General features: G+C 36.1%; 1 protein-coding gene across 3 annotated transcripts; it reads right to left on the bottom strand.

The window, feature by feature from the left end:
* Window positions 1–1,062: 1,062 nt before the first annotated feature.
* LOC129898624 (transportin MOS14) lies at window positions 1,063–26,208 on the bottom strand. Of its 3 annotated transcripts, XM_055973236.1 has the most exons (27): window positions 25,745–26,205; window positions 22,332–22,409; window positions 22,097–22,159; window positions 20,744–20,791; window positions 20,519–20,665; window positions 20,170–20,301; window positions 18,684–18,724; window positions 16,828–16,919; window positions 15,733–15,860; window positions 12,939–13,014; window positions 12,677–12,797; window positions 12,501–12,600; window positions 12,202–12,283; window positions 9,563–9,645; window positions 8,066–8,185; window positions 7,911–7,962; window positions 7,414–7,569; window positions 5,378–5,501; window positions 5,181–5,262; window positions 5,021–5,109; window positions 4,864–4,938; window positions 4,722–4,776; window positions 4,420–4,539; window positions 4,243–4,335; window positions 4,027–4,172; window positions 1,981–2,158; window positions 1,063–1,868 (listed from the first exon to the last, which is right to left on the bottom strand). In XM_055973236.1, the coding sequence occupies exons 1-27, from the start codon at window positions 25,865–25,867 to the stop codon at window positions 1,590–1,592; spliced, it is 2,883 nt and encodes a 960-aa protein (XP_055829211.1). In that variant the 5' UTR covers window positions 25,868–26,205; the 3' UTR covers window positions 1,063–1,589. The 3 variants fall into 3 exon arrangements, with proteins under 3 accessions (XP_055829211.1, XP_055829212.1, XP_055829213.1); XM_055973238.1 differs by lacking the exon at window positions 1,063–1,868 and having other exon boundaries at window positions 2,001–2,175; window positions 25,745–26,208; XM_055973237.1 differs by lacking the exons at window positions 22,097–22,159; window positions 22,332–22,409; window positions 25,745–26,205 and having other exon boundaries at window positions 20,519–20,660.
* Window positions 26,209–27,429: the final 1,221 nt, after the last annotated feature.

Here is a 27,429-nt window from a genome sequence, read left to right as displayed (position 1 = left end):
GAGTATTTTGTTTATACTAGAAAAATTAAGTTTAAATTTTTATGTTATCTTTAATAGCGTAATAAATTATAATCACAGATATTATAATTTATTTAAGACTATATATATATCACGTTTGAATTGACGTATACATCACGTTTACATTGAGAATGAATACAAAATAGGTAATTTGCGCACGCATTTTCTTTTGATAATGTCTACTTTCAATTTTAAGAGGAACTCTCAAATCTAAGGCCCGTTTGGCCGCAAATCTCCAAATATTTTCGGCAAGAAATGTGCCTAAGAGAATAGTAGTGCTAATTTGGAATATGTCTCATGCATGAATCATGATTGGACAGCTCAAAGCAGAGACGAATTCAAAATTTGTAGAATATAATGTGCACCAACATTGATCCTTAATATAACTCAACATTCAATCAAGTATATTGCCAATAAATAATATTATATCAATTTTTAAAAAATTATATACATAAAATATCTAATTTTATAAAAAGACCACAGATTCGCATGCCCCAAATTAGTGTATAAATTCGCCCTGGCCCAGAGTTTAGGTGTCATATAAAGTCAAGGCATAACACACCATTTAATTTAACTTCAACTAGCATCTAGGTCCTCCAACTTTGAATGTGCATAAATAAATACTTAAATTTGTATAAAATTGAACAAATAGATGCACACGTCCTAAGGCCACATAGGACACAAAATTGCCACATAGGACAAATGTGTCTATTTGTTCAATTTTATATAAGTTTAATACCTATTTGTGCACACCAATATAAATATCAGTTGAGACTAAGTTAAAAGACACATTTATGTATTATGCCTAAAATCAAATAGTAAACCTTCACCGTTTTTCTCTTGAAAAGCTGCGCACCTTATAAAACAAGACAGAATTTGTCAAAGTCACAAAGTAAAGTTTATCGAAGTCCATATAGTGACACAATAACCAACGGAAAGCTGGATGAGTTATACATTTACACTAACACTTGGAGATCTAAGAAACCAAGCAGGAATGTAAATTGCATCCTTCAGACAAATAAAAGGTTTTCCTTTACTAAAAAGTAAGTTAATCAGATTAAATATATAAAAGGTTGATGCAATGCAATGTTTACATGATGTGAAAAGGGAGTGAAAGAAAACAGGTGATAAACATGTTTGATTTGCAGATAAGAGATACCACATTCCTTGATTCCCTGAGCATTCATTATCTATTGAACTGAAAGAAACTGCACATTCTATACACAGTTAAACTGGAAAATCTCACCAAATACAAGCAGCTTATACATTGAACTCCTGGATTAAACCTCAAAACTGGAAACTCCTCTCCTTCGAACAACCCCGCCAAAACACGAAAAAAGGACCGAAAGTGAAAAAGCCAAACCAAGTGAACTGCATCTCTTGAGTTCCCCTATCACTTTCCACAAGTAGAAAAAGTAACAACAATACAACATCCTTTTGTCGCATCAACTCGTATAAATTCCCAAGCCGCAGAATGGACAAGCAATGAAATAAGCCTCCAAAGAATCATGAAAAACTACCGCCTGCAGAGAAGGGAGGAGGTTAAAAAAGGTCCTTCTGCACCCTCTCCACTATGATACAACTACTATGTTCAGATCAAGTGGCCTCAAAGCTCCTTGAACTATCTCCTGAACAGTTCGATTACGCCGGCAAACCTCTGAAATCTCGTCAATCGGAACCACCAGACCATTCATATTCGCTCCAGAGGCTGCATCTGACAAAGCTTGTAAAAATCTAGTCCTTTCCAATTCTGTAATAGCTGTTAATGGAATTAAGGACACACATTCCTTTGCCCACTCAAGAGCTTTCAACCCATAGGCCCGGGTCAATGCCAATAGAGCATAAGTTACCTACAGAGAGAACAGCTCAGAGTAACTCTTGAATGACACAAACAAACTATGTCAACTAAAAAATACTTTCTCTTCATCCATCTGCCTTCCATAGAAAATGATTTGTACTTACTGTTTCTAGTCGTGAACTAGGAAGGGCTCCAGTTAGACAAGCAACCAAAATTCTGGTGATAGTGGGCCCTCGAGGAATAATTACGCTGTCCCTTATGGATAGGCAACTTTCTCCATGTGTAGAGTTTGCAAGATCGAATATGTCAGACAAAAAGTTCAATATTGAATTGGAAGCCTCCCTACGATCCAGTCAATACTTCAAAATTTAGAACAATCAAAACTTTATAAAATATCAAACCAAATGGATAACAGAATTACTAGAAAAGGAGAAATCCAAATATAACAGGGCCAGAGTTACCCTGCAGTTCCTCACAGGGTTCTCTAGTAATTAGATAGATGAGTGGACAATGAAATACTTCCTCCATTTCAATGTAAGTGTCTTATTTCTTTTTTAGTCTGATTCAGAAAGAATGCCATTGGTAACTCTCTAATTCCAACATTTTACATGGTTTGTTTAAGACCACAAGATTCAAAGGACATCTTGATACATTAATCACATCTATAGTTTAAGTCCACAAGATTCAAAAGTTTCCATTATTTTCTTGAACTCTGTGCCTAATCAAACTAAGACACTTCAATTGAAAAGAGAGTATCAAAAGATGATTCTATGCTCGACTGATTAACATTCAACTACAGTATACTTTTACTAAAGATGTTGGGCACTTAGCCTCTGTAATGCATATCGTAGGCAATGGACTTTGGAAACAAATATAAATCCATACGATATGGAATGAACGAACTGCTGCTTATATTGCATTGAGGCAATAAAATATGACAACCAAGGCAGTGAATATGCGTTCCTTCAGCATCAGACGAGTTAATGTCTCATCAAATAGTTCATGCTAATCAAACTTGTCATGTCCTGTGACACGGTTCTTGTATCATTCATTCAGGTACTGGATCATAGTTATCTACATGAATCCTTTTCCTCCGCTCTTTTCTGACAGTTATATTTGCCAATGTCACAAAACCCATGGTATTGTTGATACTAACTCATAGGGAAGAAAATCGATTTATGAATGGAATCAGATTTTGGTCCCCTTAGTGATCTACTAGGTCAGAGGAGCCTCTGGGTGTTCCAGGGAGACTCAAGAAGTTGTAAACTAAACTACCTCACAATGACTGACCTTTTTTAAAAAAATTATTTTTCCCAATGACTGACCTAATATTATCTTTCTAGTTAGGACTACACATTTCATCCTCTAGTGATACTCATCAGGATGCATGCTTCAGGTGTCAGCATATAAAATAAGATCTAGACGAAGTATTATTCTACAAGAATCAAACATAACAGGTGTAGTTTGGATGGTGACACACTTTGCTGGACACTATAAGTCTAAGTATAGCATTCTAGTTGGAGCAACATCTCCTAGGAAAGAAAGAAAGAAAATGTGATTGCAAGATCTAATGTACAACGCACCACAACCACAGCAGCTTGGACTTGTGCTGCCAAACAACTCGAAGAATTGAAGTTCTAAGCCAGATGCAACATGTGAGAAATAATTAAATTGAACTTTATGTTATACCGAAACCATTACATAATAAGAGGTCAAGCAATAGAAATTCACCGTTGTTTTGTCAGTGAAAAGATACTATCACGAGGCATTATAACAAAATTCATAAAATTGAATAATTGGCTCACACAGATGTCATCAAGTCAGTTACAGTCCCTGAACTAATTACATATGTAACAGACATGGCATATACGACATGCAGCCACCAGCTTGAGGTCCGTATCAGATAGTTAAATATAAATGTTGCACTTAAAGATGAAATTGAATTTTTGCCTATGAAGGTATATATCTCAACAATAGTATTCTAGGCTTGAAGAGGTGAAATTATTGGGGCCTCCAAGATTCAACCATAAGACATTTGTCCTCACAAATTCTACCAATTTATCTCACATTTCTCACAATTTTATGTTGCTGTCCAGAATACAAAATCCTCATCGCTCTACATGTGTAAGACCAGAGCTTCCTCTTTACATCAAAATAGATGTAAAAAGGCAAGGATACTCATGGGTGAAAAGGAAATAGAGAGGATTTACCTGTGCTGCACGGTGATACCGACCATGGCACAATCCACCAATGATGGAAACACAGTAGAAGGAAAAAATAGTTGAGGACAGTATCGGATACATCTGGATGCCAGCAAAAAACAATCATCTGCTATATCCGGTCGGGAGGTGAAATCCTACAGCCCACACTTTGGAGTTAGCTTATATAACTAGCAGTAAAATGCAAAATCAAGCAACAGACTGTACCTGAATCTTTGTAAGAAGACATGCTGTATGGCTAAAGAGAGACTCAATGAGAACTTTCAAGTAATTTGCACAGGATGGATCAGAACCAAATATCTGCAGCAGAAGGTCCAACTGTTGCTTAAAATGGAAATTGCAAATTTGGTTAAAACTTTGCAATGTAAGAAAGAACTCAAATACCTTAATGACTTCACTAGAGAGATAAAGGAAACACGGTTGGTGGTGTTGTCCATATAGTCCTTGTATTTCTTCCAGCATCGCCCCAATTGTAACTCCCATGAGCCTCTTAGAAGTTCGTACCTAATGGATGAAATCATCAGAGTTAGGAAAGTTGTAATACCATTTGCTCGTTGGCGGACTCGGACTAGATCATCTTTGTCTTCAGAGTTCAGAACAGGTCACTTTAAAAAAGCTGTAGGGAATATTATCAATCACAATTTAAAAGAGTAACATAAAAGCAGTTTGACATCATCTGAACTTACAGCATTTTTACAAGCCCGGCAAAGAGACTCCATTGTCCGCATGTCCCAAGCACGACTATGGGAATATCATCAAACACAACAATTAGGAAAACTTATAATAAAAGAATTATCCAAAGCAATATACAGCAAACAGCTTTCTTACGCATCAAAAATGGCTTTGAAAATTGGCCAAAGTCTTTGAATTGCATCTGCAACTGCTTCTGGGTGATTTACATATCTGCAAATGGTTTCAGTCCCAAAATTGACGATATGCAAACAGAATCAAACAGATGAAAGAAGGTACAAGGAAATTCCTGTACCTGAATATATTTGCAAGTCGATCAAAATGAACTGTTAATTCCCGAGCGTTTTTTTGCCCCAAAACTTGGGGACCTTGATTGATTATCTCCTGGTAGTCAAGTCCAATTATTGGAAATTGACACTTCAAGTCATTCATAAAATCTTAGAAAGGAAACTTACTTGTAATGGAGCAACAGATGGAAGGCATACTGCTTCAAGGGCCTTCTTAGCATGTTCGGAAGGAAGTTCTGTAATAACCATACTGCAAAAAAAAAAAAAAGGACCAGTGTGTTTTAGGGTGGGTGGTGAGAGTAAGGATTTAACAAGACAAAGAGCCTAACTAACTTAGGGATCAGCTTCTAAGAAATAGATAACACCTTAAAGCTTCAACCAGATGCAATGAATCTTCAGCAGAAACTTTGAAGGGACCTTCTCCAATGACTGCCGTTTGGTAAATTTGAAACAGACCATCTAGTGACCCACAAAGCTTCTGCTTGCAATCTACAATGACAAATAAAATTTTGAAACAAGCTTGAACTAAAGAACTATTAACTCTGGCCAGAATGTTAACTCCGAGAAGGAGCAAATTCACCAGGCCATTTATCAGATGCACTGAGAAACCAAGATGCAATTTCACAAAATTAAGAAAAGATTGACTCAAAAATTCTCTTCACAAAAGGGCCAAAAGTACCACTATCATCTGGAAAATGGCTTATCAATACCCTTCATCCACCTTTTGATCTAAAAATATCCGCAACCTATTTTTTGGCTCAAGAAGACCCCTAAAACTAACACCCTAAACTTGATGAAATTTTCTAAAAAATATATTAAAAAGCCACGTGGCCTATTTTGATTGGCCACATATATTACTTAATTTAAAATTTTAAATTAAACCCACTCATTTTTTAAATCCAAGCTCTTCCCTAATAATCTGGCCCTAATTTTTGTTATCAATGTCTGTGTTGAGAATACAATTAAATAATAAAAGTGTGCTTTCTCTAAAAGCAATGGTCACACACTTCAACATGGTATCAGAGATCGAATTTCACGGCCACCCATATCAAAAAGAATTTCCACGTGCTTGACCCATGAAAAAAAATTCAGGCCCACACATGAGGGGGAGTGTTGAGAATACAATTAAATAATAAAAGTACTCTCTCTAAAAGCTTAATCTTTTAGATGAGATGGTCACACATTTCAACAGTCTGCTAGCTGCACAAGAGGCACTACTGCATTTGTTGTTGTTATATCCTGCTTAAAATGCTCTTGTGCAAGGAGATGAGATAACAACTTGGTTCCAAGTTGCGGAATAGCTTGAGCAAGGGAATTCAAGAAAGGAATCAGATGCCCAATTACCAGGCTAGGAGAAAGATTCAGAGTTGCAAGACTTTGCGGCTTCTCTAGAATATTTACAAGAGTTTAAAATGGGTGGGGATAAAAAAATCAGTGGGTGATTTAGATTATAAAGAACGGGCCAGATTAGTAGGGGCAAGTTTGGATTAAAGAAATGGGTGGGATTAAATTTTGAATTAAGTAATATATGTGGTCAATCAAAATAGGTCACCTGGCTTTTTTAAAATTAGAAAAAACCATCAAGTTTAGGGTGTTAGTTTTAGGGATATTCTTGAGCCAAAAAATAGATTGGGGGCATTTTTAGACCAAAAGGTGGATGGAGGGCTATGTTGCTCGGACTCTTCAAAAATGTCAACGGATGCGTGTCGGATTCTCCAAAAGTAGTGTATTTTTGGAGAATTCGACACGGGTGCGGCATCGAAAGTGAAGAATCCGCGCAACTTAGATCGCGCAACTTAGATGGAGGGTATTGATGAGCCAGTTTCCATAGGATAGGGTATTTTTGTCCCTTTCCCGAATTCTCTTTATAAAAAAGCTGCCACAGATAAACTGGACGTGAATTTGAAATAAGAGGTATATCAATATCCACCAACTAGTACAAATATTAATTAAATTGTTGACAGAGCCAAACCATAAAGTGATAAAGTTTCATCAATTGTCAAATATTAGAGATCTCTTACACTTTAACAAAAAAATACTCCGTGAAATAAAGGATAATGACTAATGAAAATAGTTAGATCTTTTATGAAAAAAATACTCCCTCTATCACATAAATTTTCTCGTTCCTCTTTAGTCAGTCCCAAAAAGAATGATATATTTTTACATTTAGTAACAATTTAACTTTCAAATGTCAATTTCACCATACAAACATCTATGACTTGTTTTAGATCACAAGTTTCAAAAGTCTTCCTTTCTTTCTTTAACTTTATGCCAAGTCAAACAACATCATATAAATTGGGACAGAGGAAGTATCACTTTTTTGGATAAAAGGCAGAATTACTACAAGCAAACACTAAAAAGTAGCTAAATATAAACATAAGAAACTGAACGAAGTATTTACCATTGCATATGTGTCTGAAAGCTAAAGCAGCTGCTGCTGCGGAATCTTCACACATGCTCATGCCACTCACAAGAATATCAATGAGTGTGGGCAAGAATGAGAGTCCACTAGATGCAGTATTAAGCCACCTTGAATAAGCTCCGATTGTTAAGCAGACTGGAAATTAGTAAATTCAAAGTACAAAAGAGAATAGTCAAATCAGCATCTCATCAGCAGTTAAAAGATATCTATAAGAATATTTGGCAGAAAATGACAGCATACACCAGATTGCCAACAACTAAGACATATAACAAAAATAGTAACACTCAAAGAGGAGAGGGTGGAGAGTGCACACTCTTGGGGAATGTTTGGTTCGTGGATATGGGACAGGAAGAAGAGGATAAGGATGATGACATTCATACAGATTCCAGATTATTATCTGGCTTAATGCAATCCCCCTAACCTACCAACATCCACGAATCCAATCACCTCTCACTTTGATGGGAACAATTAACTACCTGTTTGAAGTAGCTGGGGTTGACGAGGCAGCTTAGGAAGCAAAGACATAACCTACAAGTTAGAATAGTAAAGCAACAAAGAAGAAAAACAAATTAACACAATTTCTTAAGTAAAACAAAGTTGAATGGGAATTATTTTCAATCATCATTCAAACCTGGGGCATCGCTTCGGCTTCAATATCAGAAACATAATCTGATATAGCTCTTATACAATACAAGGCAGCCTCTGCAAGACGCCAATCCGAATTCTGATCTTTTCCACAGTGATTGATGGCCTGTAAATATCAGGAAATGTCAATATCCAAAAAGAAAAACAACTTTACGGCCAAATAGTGTTAACAAAGACCTTTTGAACTGAAAGTCTGAAACTTTTTATTAGCGAAAAATGTGAATACTTGATCTCGTATCTGAGACATAATGTTCAAATGTCTTTCACAATTTTCATAAGCAGAAACCAAGGTCAGGAAGTTCTAGTGAGAGGTTATAAAATAAGCAACACCCAAAATCTCGAAGAACCAAATGAAAACAGCAATTTCCAACCTTAAAAAAAAAAAAAAAAGGGCAGCCCGGTGCACTTAAGCTCCCGCTATGCGCAGGGTCCGGGGAAGGGCCCGACCACAAGGGTCTGTTGTACGCAGCCTTACCTTGCATTTCTGCCAGAGGCTGTTTCCAAGGCTTGAACCCGTGACCTCCTGGTCACATGGCAGCAACTTTACCAGTTACCAGCAATTTCCAACCTTATGTTGTTTAAATCTGCCTTGCTCTACAACTGCTCTATCCTTATTAAGATTACAAGAAGTTAAATTGTCCAGAACACAAGGACTTGAATTGACTTGAAATTTGTGAGAAAAATTGTAAGAAGCAACTTTTTATAAAAAATTTACACCTAAGTGCATGTACAATGTATCCAAGAGAAATTTTTTTTCTTTGCAGAGATCCGATAACAATTCCAAATGAGCAGGAGGTTACGCCCCAGGACTTCAGCCTTTCAAGTTTTACTTGCAGTAAGAAAATCTGATATGTTGCTGAACAAAAAAGAACATCTGATATGTTAAGTAATTGAAGATTGCGGCAAAATTTTCTTAGATATTATCACGATGTCATGTGGGAAACAATTGATTTCTTAACTGTGCTAGTGTAAATCGGTTGTTATTTATCCAATTCAAATGGATCAGCTGTGTAGAAATTTTGTACTCAGAGAGAAAGAGGGTCAAAACAAATTGTCTTTATACGCAAGATTTTGTTTAGAATAAGCTGAGAAACACCACAAGGAAGCCAGGATGACCACCACCTCTAAGACAAGCCAAATCACAAGTTTTCGGGCAGCAGCTTTACAGTTACCACTACAACTGACTCAACCCTTTGGCAGGCATCAACTTGAAGGACTCTCAGCAAGCAGAATCACCCTTTAGTTAAAAAAAAATTGTACAATTTCCAGCACAATTCAAATAAGTCAGTTTCACTGACATACCAAAGCTAATTAATGTAGTCAACACATCCACAACCCCAAAGGGAAGACTTCAACCTAGTTATGACTCTTCCAGAAGTGGTGGGTTAAATATTTTTCGTCCCTATAATTCTGGTGGCTCACATTTGGTACATTAATTTGAGAAAGTCAACCATTTCTCCAGGATTACAGTAGTAGTACGCACCTCAACTAGCTTCATATAGAGAATTTTCAAGGTAGGTTCACCTCCTAAAACCAATGCTGCATCAATCAAGACATCTGCAACAGCTGACACATGGCAGCATCACAGAGTAAGTTAGCATGGTGGAAAATCTGATCTCTTACATTTCTTCTCAACACAATAGTTGATGCACATTCATGATTGATTTTTTAAAATTTCAAGACAACATGGTAATAAAGAAAGTGTCATCACGGAAATAACTGATAAGGTGCATAGATGGTACAGATTGAGCTAGACACTTGACACATATTGATAAGCTAAGAGACTAGCTCTTTGAGATTATGCTATGTCTTTGAAGAGCAAGACAACAAACCAGTCAAATATAAGCTTATAAATGCAATTAAACCGTTACTGTCCCCAATGTATAATGCATTTTTTTTGTTCTCTAAAGAAAAGAAAGCCAAAATGATGTAAACTGCCGGAGAATGATTCACACCAAAAAGTTTGGTGATCTACATTAAAATAACAAAGGCATAAAGCACAATGGAGAAGATTCCGGATAGTGATCACACAAGTGAGGGGAATAAATAAGATATTTCGATGAAGTTCAAGATATTAAGAAAATTATCTTCACTAGCTCTGGATCTTGATAGCATTGGCAAGAGAGAGGCATTAAGCATAAGCCACTACTTTTGCTTCTGCATTTTAATTTTGGTAGTACTTTTTCTTAAGAACAAGGTGATAAGGTCATGGAACATTATTTCCTACGTTGGCATCAACCCTTCAACATTGTCTTTTTGTATGATTATCATGAAGAATTAGTCTATAAACTTAATGTTTAGTACAAGACTTCCTTAGAACTAAAAGTCATCTTTATCAATCCTAAAAATAAGGTTAAAACACAAAGTAAAAGCACCTAAATGATGTTTGCTAACCATAATACAATAGGGCAACATGTAAAGATACAATCTTCCCATTTGGGGCCGAAGGGTCCTCTAGTACATAATAAGAAACTGCCAGAAGCTCCAAAAATCCAACTTGACCAACTAAATATAACTTCCAGTTCATGAAGCAAGGAAAACCAAAAACTTTTTTTTGAGATATTTGGGTGTCTAAGTCAACTTGCGCGCACCTCGACTAATTCCATGAGATACCTGCCTCTACCCACCATGGCAAGGACAAATAGGAAGAAATCACCTAGTGTTTTTGTCTTTGCTGGTATTTGAACCCGAGACTTCATGGTTTTCAACCCATTTCATTGACCACTAGGCCAAATCCTTGGGTTTCATCCTTTATTTTTTGGGGAGGTGGGGTGGGGAGTACATGGTCAATTATGCATGAAGCCATGAACAATAATGGATGATTAATCATAAAATGCAATGACATAAAAAAAAAACTTTAAGAAACCATATCAGTTTTAGGGTAAGAGGCGAACGGTGAAAGGAAATTTCACTTGGTGCGGAGGGAGATTGTCACATCTCCTAAAAAATGGAGAGACCTTGAGATTAAAGGTTTAAAAGTCTTTCATAAAGCTTTATTAGACAAATGACTTTGTAGGTTTGGGATGGAGATACAAGCTTTATGGAGGGAAGTGATAGTTGATAAATATGGGATTATGGAAGGGGTTGGAGAACTAGGGATATCACTTTGCCTTATGGGTGTGGTTTGCGGATGAATATCATGAAGGGATGGGATTATTTTTGGCAAAATATCTCATTCAAGGTCAGAGATGGAAGGATAGTTTTTGGGGGCATAGCAGGTGTGGAGACCTATTACGGAAGGATGAACTCCAGACATTGTAAAGAGTATCTTGCCAAAAAGACTAGACAATTCAGCAATTAGGGAGACAGATGTTGAGAGACATTTTGGGACTTGAGATTAGAAGGGAATATCAAAATCGGGAAGTGCTGAGTTTCAAAGACAGTTAGCCTTACTATATAGGTAAGTCAATCCGGTTGATAAGCCCAATGCTTAATGGTGGGGCTTGGGGAACAATAGAGTGTTCTCTATGAAGTCTTTTTATGAGAAACTTTTGATCAGGGAGGAGCATGTTTTTCCATGTAATGCAGTATGGCTTCCAAAGGTACCGACGAAGGTGTGCTTCTTCACTCGGCTAGCTGCTAGAGGGGTGATTTTGACAGCGGAAAATCTCAGAAGGTGGAAGGTTGTATGTGTCAGTTGGTGTTGCATGTGCAAGGAGGCAGGCGAAAATGTGAATCATTTCTTCTACATATTGTGGGCTTACCATGAGGTTATGGTGGGGTATGTTTAGGTGGGTTGGCACTCCAATGGCAATGTCAAAAGTTGTGAAAGACTTCTTGTTGGGAGAAGGAGCAGAAGACGAAGTGCTTGGAACATGGTTCCACTTGTGTTAACGTGAATTGATTGGAGAGAGAGAAATAGGAGAGCTTTTGAAGTAGAGTCGAGTTTCTCTCTGTTGAGGAGTAGTCCTGTTCACTCATTTTCTTTAGGTGCTCACAAAAAGTTCGTTGTTGTAGAGACAATTGGGTGGAGTTTGTAGAGAAACATATCTCCTTGTAGATTCTTTATCTTTTGGTAAACACCTTGTATACAGCCAGTTTGGCCTTGTTTATGAATGAAAATATATTTACTTGATTAAAAAAAAAAAGAGTCAAGGGCAAGATCAACAGAATAAATGGTACCATATCTTGTCTGCTTAAAATCTTTCTGGTCCTCCATGGAGAGCTCAAAGTAATCCTGAGGATACTGAACTCTGAAAGTAACCTGACAGTGAAAATACAAACATAAACGTAAAAGTGGAAAAGAATGGGCAAACAATCTCTGTGATTATAAACTAAGGGTATCACATCCCGAAAGAAATTACATTAGTTTTTGTCTCCTGAAATAATTAGATAGATATGAAGCCATGCACGATAAGTTAAACGCAACAAATCTTATATGTCTAAACCAAACTGCCTGCTCCTAATTCCAGAGGACTCACCAAGGAGAGGAGTGATTCATATGATGAACGGAAAACCTGCAACCTACGAGTTTTCTCTGTCTCAATGGAAGTTTCATCGCCGAAAGCTCTATATGACTCCCTGAATAAGTACAATTTTAGATGCAAAAATTGGTTTGCAGCAAATAGACTGATTTGAAAGTACTAACAGCATTCACCTTTCTGTCAAAATCATCTGAAGATTGTGCCAGAAGTTAAAAGTCATGGAAGCAATATCGAACTCAGGATGTGAAGCAACTTCAAGTAATGCATGTACAATCAGCATTGATTCATCAGAACCTGAATACAGTTGTCATTTTTGGTTATACATAAGTAAGAACAAATATCACATACTTTTTAAGCACACCAAACTTCTTTGGGAAGTCAAAGAAAAAGAAATTACATGTGGAAGGAACTAAGAAAGAGAGGAAGGATAGCTACCAGTGGCAATCAATTCAACATATGCATCACCCATGTCAGAAAACAAACGAGCAATGGCTTTAATATCCTCCTCATCCTAGAAATGAAGAGACAAACACCAGGATGGTCAAATAATTAAGAGAACAACCACTCTTCTTTTTTTTTGATGAAATAAGAAGGATATCATTAACAAAAAGCATCAAGAAGATGCAAGCATTACAAAGAGATTATCAGCTCCAAGAAAGGCAAAAAACAGCTATCACAACTATCAACATAAATCTATGGAGCTGATAAATTCTAGGAAAGATTCAACAGTAATTACAGAGGAGTGGTTGACCCAACTAAAAAGACTAATCAAACATCTAGCCTTAAGAGAGGAAATGGGAGTTGGGATTCCAGACAAAAACAAAAAGAGAAAATACCAAAGCAACTTTAAACCTCAATAACTTATCGTGTCACTGCAAAACCCCTTCACAATGGAATTGTAAGTATCTTTACGTTTTTTGGTGTAAACAACTTTGTATAGATGATATAGATCAAATTATAGATTTGATACGAAATCTGTAATTATTTCTTTTGGAGGTAGCCAGCATACCCTTAATGCTGAAGAATACAATCTTACCATTTTCAAAGAAAAAAAACCTTCACAACGGAGAAACGGATAGAAGATAGTGAAAATAGAAGCAAGGTCATATACTCCCAAGAACATCATAAATATGGATTGGCAGATAAGGATCGTGTTCGGGAAAAGAAATGACTTCTTATGGTGTTAGTTTGTGGAGGAGCATTATAAAGAGGAACACTTTCCTAAGATATATAGAATTCAGAGTGGGTAATAGCAGAATTAGGTTAAGGAAGTGAGATTGTGCGGTGATAGTACTCTGGGGGAAGCATTTCCACCTTCTTATAATATGGTAATCTACAGAAATGCATAAATGTTTGAATATCTGAGGTGGGAAAACCATGAATTACATGGGTGACAGGACATTACTTTCACATGGCTATAAGAGACTGAGAAAGGGGAGAGGGCGAAGAGTTTCTTTACAAGAATACTAGTGGCCAGTATGATTGAGACATTGTATGGGCTGGACACACTAGACAATATTACAGATGTATGAAGGTGGTGGGAGAGTGGAAATGGTGAGAGAGGAACTTATTTTTCCTCATGATGCAATTTGGATCCCTTAGAGCACCGAGAAAGGTGTATTTCTTTGTGTGGTTAGTAGCAAGGGTTGTGATCTTGACAACAAAAAACTTGGGAAAGAGGAGGATCATATGTGTCAGTTGGTGTATTATGTGCAAAAACACGGGGTGAAGATGTAGACCATCCTCTATTGCATTGTAAAGTGGCTAAATGGTTATGGCAGGTGATCTTTAATTTGTTCGGAAAGCAATGGGTGATACAAGACACCGCGCTGTAAAGTTGGACTCACATGAGGGATAGAAAAAGTCCCAAGGGCATGAAGTGTGGCCCCTTTAGCAATCATGTGGGTTATTTGGAAAGAGAGAAACAGGACTTATGAAGGGTGGAATAGAACTTTGTAAAATTGTGAAGTAGTTTATTGTCTCTAGTTTCCTTTTGGTGTACCTATGAGGTCCCTATTTGCATAGAGGATTAGATCTCTTTCATTATGAACCATATTTTGATGCAAGTTCTCATCTTCTGGTGTACGACTTGTACACGGGGCTTCCCCAATTGTTAATAATATATTTTGCCTTATCAAAAAAAGGTAGGACGGTATGGAAAAGGGGAGAGGTGCAGAGTAGTTTATGCTGAAATTGTAATGTAGAAGTTTGCAAATAAGAGGTAGGAGGGAGGGTCTGGAGGAACTAGGTAGGTATTGGATACTGAGGCACCCAAGAAGGTACCTTGCTTGACATGGTTCTCGTACGACACACAACTTTAATGATTTAACCAGGAGGAAGAGGGTGGAGGGTGGTGAATGATGTTGTGTAAGGGAGGGGAAATAATGATCATATCTTGCTAAACTGCAGGTTTATAATACATTTATAGAACCTGGAAATGTCTATGTTCGATGTAACCTGAGTGATGCTGTTGACGCCGACGGTGGCAGAGGCAATCACTAGTTGGGGAATGCAAAGATCGGCAACAGAACAAAGCAGTATGGAAGACCATCGTACATCTTTTTGGACTACTTGGAATGAGAGAAATAGAAGATGTTCCATGATAGTAAAAAGGATTTACGACGCATTAAGAATTTCCCGAGTTATATATTCTTTTGTGAAAAAAGAAAGAATACCAGAAGATTAGAACAACAAAATAGAGAATGGTGGTTGAGCGAGTGGCTCAGTCTGTAAATAGTTTTTGACACCATCTCGGGGTGACATCAATGAATGATCTTGACTTATCAAAACAATAAAGAAATCCCAAGAATAATATTTAAATTTACTTTCAACTGACCGCAACTAGAGCACCCACCAACCAATTCTGCGTAATGGTAGAATGCCAAACAATCAGCAAGAGACCAAGTATATTACCGGATAACATTCTACGGAATAAAGAAAACAAGTGCGTAGGAGAAGTAATATGCCAGACATTAGGAACATAGACTTTTTGAAAGGTTTCAAACAGTAAAAAGCTTTTTAGGGAACTCAATGGCCTAGAATGAGATTTTGGGGAATCCCCCAAATTGGGACCCCGGAAGGAGAGGAAATGGAAATTGTAAATACCAACCAGATGCCTCCAAAAAAGAACAACAAATTTCTAAATGTCTAAACTTTAGGTAAATTTAGGAAAAGAAAAAGAATGAACCTATCCGAACTTCCCTGTTCAATGCACAAGGTATATATATACCTTTGAAGGATCTCTGAGCTGAGGTTTCAGACTCATAACTTGAGGAACAATTACTTGAATCAAGGCCAACTCCGACGAAACTCCACCAGAATTTCTTGCTTCTGTGTAGTGTATCAATTCAGAAATGACTGCAAAAAGTGGAATATAGGGAAAACATAGCGAACTTTCCATCAAACATGTCGTAGCGAGCACATAATCATGATAAAATGAAGGAGAATTGAAGGAGCTTATAAGTACAAAAGAAGAAGGGAAAAGGCCATGGAACCACAATTATTTTTTCCAATGTTTATCAATCTACTGCATAACAGTAAGACGTGTAACATGAAACTGACTATTAACCAGTAAGAACGGACTCACTAATAATGGCCCTATGTTAAACTTTATCCAACTAAGCAGTGACTACCTCTGAACATCTATTGCATTCTTTCAACAGATTTTCTATAACTTAAACCTCATTTGAAAAGGTTTAGGATGGATTTATTTCCAATGTAGCTACAATTCACGTTTTCTTTGAGAATGGTAACTTTACTTCTATATATCCACAGGTATACTACAACCAAAGTGCAGTTCCCTTCAAAAGTATTACAACTTACAACTTAATCATTTCTGTCCCTTGAAAAAAATAATCTGAAACATCACAAATATCTTCTGGTTGAGCTAATAGATGTAGCAACAATTCACTTCAAGAAGGGATTTTCGGGAATTGAAACTACATTTAAGATCCCCAAATAGATTACCTTGAACAGATTAAGATGAAGTGTATATTTTTTATTTTTTTATGACCGCGGTGTCTGGCCCAGCTTTCATGCACCTCGACTAATTTCACAGGCTACCTGTCATCTCTCATTAGCAATTGGTACCAAATAACCCTGTCCACCAAGGCTACGACATATGGGAAAAATCAACTAGTGTTTCTGACTCCGCTGGGATTTGAACCTGAGACCTCATGGCTCTCAACCACTTCATTGACCACTTGGTCACACCCTTGGGTGCAAGATGAAGTGTATATTATACTAGTTTGAAGCACTAATAACACAAGATCATAGTAATGAACTTATAAGAAGAAAGAACAGTAACCCAAAACATTCACAGTACCATTAACGGAGGCCTCAGACAATATTTCTGAATTCAAGCTTGAGAGAGCTGCAAGCACTAAAGGGTGTGAAGAAAGGGTCGATGCAGGTATCCTGAAATAGAATAAGTGCTGTATTAAGCAACAACATTCTGCTATGTTCACAGGAAATAGAAAATTGATGCACACTAGATCTACAGAATGAGGAAAAACAAATGTTCAGTTCTAAACGAGTATGCGATTGATTTCTGTGACATATAACTATATCTAAAAGTTGCACTTTATTACATCAAAAAGTAAAGTAAGATCAGAAGACTTCCTTTTCATAGTAACAGAAGTTACCACCTAAAGAATTTCTAGACAGAAAACCTTGTCTCATAATTTATCTGCACATATTGTGACATATAACTATATAAGTCCATAAAAATGGTTCTACTAAACTGCACAGTAGTCAATTTCATGTGATTGAGAGCTGAGTCTACCAACATTAATATCATGATAATATGAATATCTTTTAAAAATAGCATATTTGACCTGCAATATGACATCGAAAGTGCTCAACAGAACACCATCCAGTAAATCAAACCACAACACACTACTTACCACACAGAATAAATAAACAGAAACACTAGAGTGATCAGCACTAGCTATTAGTATTGTGTGTTAAACAACCATGTAATCTGCATCACATGTTTATATCGTTCATACAATATATAAAGTACACTCAAGTCTCAACCAATCTTGGTGTTAAATGGTCTCCAAATCTTCCACTAATCAATGATTAGGTGAATAATCTGAGCAAGGTTGACTGGTATCCTCATGAGTTGACCTGCAAAGTGGGTAGGAATAATCTCTATCTAGACTTTTTTAAAAAAAAAAAAACTGGTAATTTGAATTCCTCAGCATATCCTATACGCTGGAGACCTCCAAAAAGTCATCAACTGAGAGTTATAACCAAGGGCTAATTACAAAGAGCCTCAAAAATGCATTTGCTAGTTTACACCAAAAATATCCATTTAATCTTCTGCAAAGTATTGGATCTACCCTCAAAACACCTCCCATTTCTTTCCTTCCATATTGTCCACCAAATAAATGAAGGGACTGCTCTCCACCATCTATTCTGGGACTTGATACCCCATCTCCTGATCCAACAGCTTAGAAGATCTCTCTCTAGCCTTTTAAAAGCCCACATCTTTTTTCCCCATCATTAATAAAATTATTCACCTTTTATCAAAAAAAAAATTACTTAGATATGCAAAACACCCGTTTTTATTTATTTATTTAGGTCTGCAACAGGCCAACTCGTGTGCAAACAGATTCTTTTACATAGACCAAGAACGTGAAAGTATTTTTATTTTTAGCAATAGCGTAGAAACTCACACTTAGGACCTCTACCTACTTTGATACCACTTGAGCAGAACATCCAACCCAAAACCTTAAGGCAATGTGTCGTCTGACTCAAAACCTTATGAATCCCTTGGATGCCTTGTACATCTAATGTGGGATTCTATATAATTCGGCAATTAACTGATTCAAATACACTCACTCTTTTCTGCACACCAACTCTTAAAGATGTTTCAATCATAAAGACGACAGGCAATGTTAAACACTTATAAATTTGCACAAGTATATCCAACGAAGATGGAAAATCTCTTGCATTCAAGAAGACACGCCATAAAGTTCAGAAACAAAATTTTAAGACACATCATGTACTAGCTTTTCCATGAAACCAAGGACCAACTTCCCCCGAACTTGCAACTTTAGTTTGGGAACAAAACAAAAGCACAGAGAACCATCAAACAAGGATTACAGTTTGTGCTAAAGCAAAATCTAGGTTCAGCACGTGAATATCAAGGGACTCAGAGAAGCCAAATAATACCTATGTCTTAGCCGTAGCCAAGAAACAAATGCTTCAAGGACCTGTCATGTAATTGGAAAACCGATTAGTAATAGAAGGAAAAATACTCGAGCAATCATAAGTCATCATATCAAATTTTCACCTTAAAAGAACTATGAATAAAAAAGAAAAGTAGATAGTACGCACATGCAACTTCCCTTTATAATACAACAACATATCTTTCCCTATATAATATTTTTCATTTCCTAGAGTATTCACCCACTAATTAGTGGGTCAGAGTGTGTACAGAAAGAGCTAAGAGAATCTGGATTTTGATTAGACATATATCTGTATAAACTAGCAGCTGCTCTGTCAGTTCCAAGGCAATGTGAAGCAACCTAGGTTCTGACCCCATATCTTGTGTAGAGAACCTATATTACATGGGCTCTTTCTCAGGTGTGTATCCAAAATGGGTATGCTACATATACAGAAAGATCAAATCTGTTTGTCTAATTCTTAGTGTATTTTGAAGAGTCTGTACCGAGTATCCACACTCATAAATCATAACACCTGTACAAGTGTACAATCAAACAATGAGGGTTCCATGTAACAAAGCACGAGAACTCTTTTCGCTAAATAATGGTTCAAAATATTACTTAACATGTCGATCAACAAGAGAATGCTGGAAGTGGAGTCACAATTGGACTATTTACAATACAAATTTGTATTAATAAGCTAAGCATGACATCAACATCATTTACATCCCATTGGTGCACCAGAAAGTGAGCAAAGCAATACTCTATACTTGGGACTAATTAAATTTTCCATTTTATGTTCAAAATTCTAATATTCCTTAAGCAGAAATTGTACACCTAACCACTATCCTACATAACTGTAACGGTATAATTGATGTAGAACATTATAATCAGATTACATAACTCGCAGTCGTCTATTTCAACCCTCTTTTCCATTACCTCTTACTTTTCATCTAACCCATTGCAAATCAAATTAGAGCATTCTTTCAATGATCATCAGCCCCATTATGATGTTTCCACATTCATTATACATCCCAGTAGACAACCAGAGCTCAAGGAAAATATGAAGTGCAGCAAACTGATTATGAAAATTCTCAATTTTAATACAATTTGGCATGACAAAAAGAAAGTGAAATAAGTTAGGGAAAGAACAGAAAGAAAATTATACAGAAAGCAACAAAACCTATTATCAGAATTAAGAGAACCATAGGTTTAATTGATTGCCAAAATCCAGAGTCAAAAATCAGTTTTTTTTGTTTTTTTTTTTTTTTGGGGGGGGGGAGACGTTATGGTAATCATTAAGAGGCTCACAATAACTATTTAGACACAAATTAACAGGAGATTGCAGAAATTCAGTCAAACTGGTATCCATGCTCTAGGCACAGGAAACTACTATTTGGTGAGAGAGAATCATTAAGGGGTTGGATGGTTAGTTCAATAAGGATGTAAATATCCAACGATCAAGAGGCACAAAAGGAAAAAGTAAAGCTCACCTGTTCCTTAAGTTCATTGACATTCAAACAGGCAGTCAAGATATTAAGTGCGGTCTCAATAGCAGAAGCAAGTTCTTTTTCAAACTGGCGTCGCCTATCTGGTCGAGCAGCTATCTTGTAGTTAAATTCCTCCTGTGTGAAGACACATCCGTTACCAATATCATTCAAGATTTAAAGAGAAGATGCAATATTTCCTCACAAAAGGCAACAACAAGGACATAACTTTGCAACCTCTAACATTTTGTATCTTCAATTCAAATAAATTGACATAGTCCTTCTCAACAAATAAAAATCATAGTAAGAACCAAATATTTACCATGTGCTTCAACAGAAACAGTGAGACTAATACCTCAGGCAAAACTCTAAGAAGCTCCAGAAAACTCGGTATAAACTCGGGATGAGAATTCATTTCATCCCTCAGCCAGTTTATAATACCACCATCTCCCCAATCATCTGCAGGCACATGAACAGCCAAAGCAGCCACTGCAAGACTAATCTATAATAAAGCATTTAGTACAGAATGTTCTAATTAAACGTCACATATTGTTTATTTAACAAAAATATCTGAAGTTACCTGTGTTCTAACTTTCAGGGGACCCTTATGAAATGTTTTCAACAAGGTCTGCATTTAGAAAATCACCAAACTCATAGTCAGGAGGAAAATATAGCATTTAATAAATCTACATACTTATTTCTACTTTATTTGTTGATAATGTAATATTGATCAATAATATTAGTTATCTTCCCAAAAAGAACGAGTTGCAACAGTTTGCTTTTATGGTTTCACCAAGCTGGACAACTAAGTCACCACACTATTGGAGCAAACTTTTTCCACTTAACCTTGGACTCAGCCATAGTTACACATAAAGGAGTTGAGCTGTTAACAAGCACAACGCACCAATTATTTGGAATGTTAAAGCATAGGATCCAAAACAATTTCCCTTTTAATGTATATTTTATAATCATATTCCTCTTCTTGATTCTAACTCAACCCAATTTGGTATATCAATAATGTTCATAATTATTCCATATATTGAACTTCCAACGTATTTCTGGAGTACATTTAGATGAAAGCTCTCCTGATTCAAATAATGGTAGTGTTTTAATTCCTTAAATATTGGAGCTTTACACAGCAGGTCATTAGTAGGAAAACCTGGGGGGCAGAAACCCAGAAATTATTTTGTTTTTAATAACTGTGGTGTAGGTGCAGAAATTTATTGTACATCCAGATGACTTTGCCAGTTTGTCTATTAGCGGAGGATACAAGATATGTTTAGTTATCTAGACGATCTGTTAGACAGTTTAGAAGGAAACATTTTGATAAGAAGCACCTTTTTGTATACCCTCTTCTGTAAAGGGAATAAAATACAGTCTACTTATCAGTTATCAAAGAAGATATAATCTTACAATACCCGACACCTAGCAAACTACATTATTGATGGAAGGCAAACCATCAAATAAGTTCTTAATGGAGCAAATCTACTAACATTTTTTCCCAATCACTTTCCTTCCTGTGGAGGAATAACTCTAACATTATCCCGGAACATGAAAGCGGTGTGACGATACCTGAATTGAGAGACTACTGCCTAGGAATAAAAAACTTCCAGTTTTGGTCAGGCGAATAACAAGCATTCATCCCTAGGACCTATTTCCTTATATTGCTAGTACTTAATATGTGCCTTATATATCACAAAAGAAGCCAAAACACAATTTTGTACTCCATGAAGGACGAAGAGGAATCAACTTAACCCCACCTACTAGGCTACAAGCATCATGCAGGCAACAGTTATCTACAGATTTGATTCACAATTTTGTGGTTGTTAATCAAAGTAAGCAATCTGCTGGAAATATGAACGAAACTGATATTAATGATAACAAACACCCAAATTGTAAATATTAATTATGTCAAGATGATAAACTCGCTCACATTCAGAGAATCCCGTAGTGGACGAAAAGCTTCAGAAGGTAGTTCTTCAAAATCCCGTTGAACCTACCAATCAGATAGAAAATGCCTGTATTAAATTGCTGATAGAAAATACTGACAGGGATGGATACTGATATCATTTAGTTGAACATTTCAGTAGCTTTTACTTGTAAATAACATCATAGAGAAACTGAAAATAAGTGAATAGACCTCCATGGATGCTCAGTATGAAGATTACCTTGCTTCTGAGAGTTTGAGAACAAAATATTAAAGTTTCTTGATTGCTAGATGCATCATGAAGCAGATTATCAGCCACCTAATCAAATACAAGAAACTTAGTAAATTGACAAGCACCATTATGTGCAGTCAAATTACAGAAAAGAAAGTGCATGCAATGACATATTTTAGTTGAATAATTAGAAGTGTTAAGAGGAAATAGGTTAAGGGAGAGATAGAGAGAGGTAAAATAAACAGAAGCTAACGACAACGTACAACTCTATATCATGAACATCAAGCCAATAAATCAACTACATCCCATTCCAAAAACTAGTTGGGTCGACTATATGACTCAGCTATATCCTTTACGCTCTATGTGAGGCAGCCTAAAAGAAACATCCATCATCAGGTATGGACACATAAATCTTATGAGCCTAAAGAAAAGCAGCTGAAGAAGGAGACTATATTGCATATAATTAAAACTTCTTACAGGACAATATCCCCCTTGTCACTTAATGTGCTCGGCATACCTTTTCTCCTAGCATGCAGATTAATCGCAATAATACGCTAGTTATTTGCTTCTTCTACATGGTTAAGGAAATCAGTCACATTTAAGACAGAAAACAAATATAGAATAGTAAACACCGACGCATTTATGCTCCTTAAATCAGACATAAACAAATCGGACTGGACTCAAATGGTCTCCATTTGTCACCAAGGAAGTTATAGTAGTGAGACATAACTGGCTAACAACTTTTTACTATCGTCGGATACACCATCACATGTGAAACAGACATATTGTTTATGAATGAATCCATGTTATGGGTAGCACATACATATTAATGATACACTTACACTTCCTTTTTTCCCGTTAACTTTGTAACCATTATGATAGCAAAATTCGGATACCATCGGAATACTCTTGATACACTCTTAAACTAAGTTGCTCGGACACAGGTGCCCGGTCAGATAACAATTTAAATTTTAAGATTTGGAGGTACGGATCCAGGCATATGGATATGGGTACGAGGATTCGGCTAAAAACATTCAAATATCTAAAAAAAAGAGTAATAAAACTATGCCTAAATTAAGGTGGACAATTTTTAGGAAAGGAATGCATGAATATTTGAGAGCAATTTTGACACTATTAATTATTATTAAGTACAAACGTATCTCTGTATTTGACAAGTAGATCTATGACAGGAGAATTAGTAATGTGTCAGGAGAAATTAGTACAAGAAGCCGTGGATACACTTCTTGATAATTGAATCCGGGGACAACAATTGAGGGACGGTCATAATAAAGTTTACAAGTCATTTTTTGATGTATTTTTTGGTGTAACATGGCTATTGCAAATGATATAGAGGCCATGATAGACTTCTTGAATTATTGCACATTCAACAGCAATGTTGACCCGTAAATATCTTTAAATCGCCTTCTGATTGCGGAGTTTTTATTATAAATATTTTTTACGATAAAAAAGCATATGCCTAAATTATGATTTCACCCTAACTTTTGTTTTGATTTCAGGAACCATTGTATCTGTCCCAAATTTCTCTATCAATTTTGGTCAAAGTACGCAAAATTGATTAACCATTTCTGGTACATGTCGTGTCGACATGGGTGTGGCACCGAAAGTGAAGAGTCCACAACTTAGCTTTTAAATAATTTGTTTGAGATGGATATAGTGGAGTTGGCCTTCTCAAAAAGATATAGTGGACTTGACACTAGTAAGGAGAGAAGAAAGCAACTACAGGCCATCAAAGATACACGACTTTAAGATTCACATGCTTTTTTCAATAGTAGGCCGGTCTCATGAGATCTATGCTGACCCAACTTGGAGGTCTTCCCATTGATTTCTATTACATACATGACCACATTGAATAGGCTAGGAAAGGAAAGGAACCTTCGCGTGGACAAGGACAATGAATTTCCCGAATTAAATATGTACCGACGTTCTCTTTCTATATGCATGTCCTTCCAAATGCCCAAAAACTGCTATCGAATAGTAAAAACTGTCGCATTTATGCTCCTGAAATCAGACAAAACAAATCATACTGGACTCGAATGGTCTCCATTTGTCACCAAGGAAGTTCCAATAGTTAGACATAATTGGCTAACAACTTTTTACTATCCTGTGATATGCCATCACATGTGAAACAGACATATTGATTATGAATGAATCCATGTTATGGGTACCACATACATATTAATGATGCACTTGCACTTCCTTTTATTCCGTTGACTCTGTAACCATTATGACAGGAAAATTCAGAAACCATCAGAACACTCTTGAAACGATCTTAAATAATTTGTTTGAGATAGATATGAATTTCCCGAATTCAATCTGTACATACACTCTCTTTCTATTGGATATGCATGTCCTTCCAAATGCCCAAAAACTGCTATTGAATAGTAAAAACTGTCGCATTTATGCTCCTGAAATCGGACAAAAGAAATCATACTGGCCTTGAATGGTCTCCATTTGTCACCAAGGAAGCTGCAGTAGTCAGACATAATTGGCTAACAACTTTTTACTATCCTGTGATAAGCCATCACATGTGAAACAGACATATTGATTATGAATGAATCCATGTTATGGGTACCACATACATAATAATGATGCATTTGCACTTCCTTTTTTCCTCAACTCTGTAACCATTATGACAGCAAAATTCAAACACCATCAGAATACTCTTGATACACTCTTAAATAATTTTTTTGAGATAGATAATTATATCTGTACCTATGTTCTCTTTCTATTGGACATGCAAGTCCTTCCAAATGCCTAAAATCTGCTATTTGAATACCTTAATAATATATGAAATAGTGTCATACTGAACTTGTTTGACATACAGGAGTAAGTGTTTGCTTCTATGCTGCTGAACTCAAAGGACTACTTATTGACCAATGATCCCTCCTCAAACCTAACCATCAATCACCACAGAAAACACACCTCCCATTACCTGAGCCAACCAAGATTAATGGCAATTCCAGTATAGTATTTGTCTTCCTATATGTCCTCAAGTTTATTCGAAGTACCCAATGGTGCAACACCGTCGACTTCTTGGGGAAAAGGAGTACATTTGCAGCAACATAAAGAAACCACTAATGATTTAACAGACTCAAATTGAAAACTGTACAAATAAAATCAAGCAATGAAAATAACCAATCAATCAAGTATGCCACAATCTCAAATCAATTGGATTCCATTCAGGTCAATTAAAAATTTTGATTTTATTATAAACAGTAACTTTGCAAAAAAAAAATGCTTTTTTTCTTGCCCCCTCCATACAAATCAAAAATTCTTGATCAGCTCAGTAATGGCACACTCAAAATCAAAAACACAAATCCCATTTCTCTTAATTACTGTACCCATCTGATTAAACTTAAAAAAGATCCAAAAATTAAAAAAAGAAGAAAAAATTATCAAACCTGCCAAGCATCAATAGTTCTTTGAAAATCCTGTAGCCATCGATCGGCTTGCATTCGAACGGCGTCGTCTGGATGATGGTACAGTGCATTTAGGGCTTCTTTAACTGTGTTCTGTAGCTCCATAGTTGTTCTTCACTTCAGCTCCCAAAAAAAAAAATATTGCCCCAAACTCCTAGTTCTGAATCGGCACCACACACACAATACTTCTATAAATCGCCGCTTGAAATAGGAGTTGTCGGTTCTGTAGTTTGGTATACACACAGAGTATATCGATAAGACTTCTATTTTGGCGCTTTCCTTTGGGAGGGCTGCGTTAAGTGTCAGTGAATGAGCAAAGCACGGAAATGGATGTGTAGCCCAACTGTTCGATGAAATTTCACAGTGACTACTCAATTGGTTGAAAGGGGGAAGAACTTTTGAATGTAAAGAGTAATTAATCCTAGTTTAGTTCTGTATTGGTCCCCACATCAATATTCAAGGAAAAAGACTATAAATAAATAAATAAAATATATTGATATGTCAATGCTGGGACATATCTTGTTTTTACTTCTTTTCTTTTTCGCGTTAAGTTACATATTTGACTCAATGTACACTTGTTAATTGTTATGCATAAAATATGGTTGTATATATTGATGTATAAAAAAAAATAGATATATTTATTGGCTATTAGTTTGAGGCACGTAAAAAAAAAAAATTACATGGATACCAACTTCTTTTTTCGTGCTCTCTACATTGCATATGATATATATATATATATATATACTACTTTTAAATATATAATATTTTTATGAGTTTTTTAAATTATGTAAATTTTATTTTTAAAAAAATAAATAAAATAGATATAATTAAAAAGGAAAGTTAGAAGCTTTAAATTGTGTACCCAAAATTCTTTATTCTTTTCTAAAGACAAAATATAAACTCTAATCGATTATTTCCTAATAATAAGTGTAGCTCGCAAGTCATATCAATTGCTTAATATGTAATTTATACGTTCCGTCATCTTCCCCTAACAAAAAATTACATCTAGTCAAACCATTCTGTTTTGAACGATATAACTCAAAAGAAAAAACCCTAGTACAAGAGAGTAGTAGTAAAATTGATTTTTACAGATTATCAAGTTCAAATAATACACGCCGGCACATTAGTAGTTCATTCAATAAAATTAGCTGTAACTATCACTTGGTTTTGTTGGCCCTATGAAGTTGAACCTGATAATTCAATGAAAAATGAATGAATTTGCAAATGCACTCACAAGAGTGTCAACCTATTTGAAAAATCTCAGTTGTAAGAACCACAACCATGAGAAAGTCTTTCATTATCCATATATAGATCATAGATGTGTGTGTAATATAAATGCAAAACCATGTTTGTGTGCTTAAATATATACTGTTTAACAACATTAGCTCTTCATTCTTCACTCGAGTGGCTTCCGGAATCTAATGGGATCTTCTTAAAGTGGATCATCACGAGTGTAACCAGTCATTCAATTGGCAGGTCCAATCGATTCATGGCTTCTCGATTTGTTCCATTTGGACTAAGCTAAGGTGAAAAGCTTGTTGGATTATATCAGAGTTGTCTGGTTCCATGCCAAATTCACCTGCAAATGCAATTGGTTAAATGTGCTCCACAACTGAAAATGCATTATGAATAGATAGTTAACAACATCATCATTTGCGCCTCAATTC

The sequence above is a fragment of the Solanum dulcamara genome, chromosome 8 (assembly GCF_947179165.1).
Source record: "Solanum dulcamara chromosome 8, daSolDulc1.2, whole genome shotgun sequence".
Lineage (NCBI taxonomy): Eukaryota > Viridiplantae > Streptophyta > Magnoliopsida > Solanales > Solanaceae > Solanum > Solanum dulcamara.
Note: the sequence above shows the minus strand (reverse complement) of the source record. Positions and strands in the feature narration are given on the sequence as shown.

Coding starts and splice junctions, on each gene's coding strand:
- LOC129898624 (XM_055973236.1), bottom strand. CDS start 25,867: ATGGAGCTACAGAACACAGTTAAAGAAGCCCTAAATGCACTGTACCAT. Junction 12,798..12,938: donor TGTTGAATTGATTGCCACTG/GTAGCTATCCTT, acceptor AACTGTATTCAG/GTTCTGATGAATCAATGCTG. Junction 5,263..5,377: donor CATCTGGTTGAAGCTTTAAG/GTGTTATCTATT, acceptor TTTTTTTTGCAG/TATGGTTATTACAGAACTTC.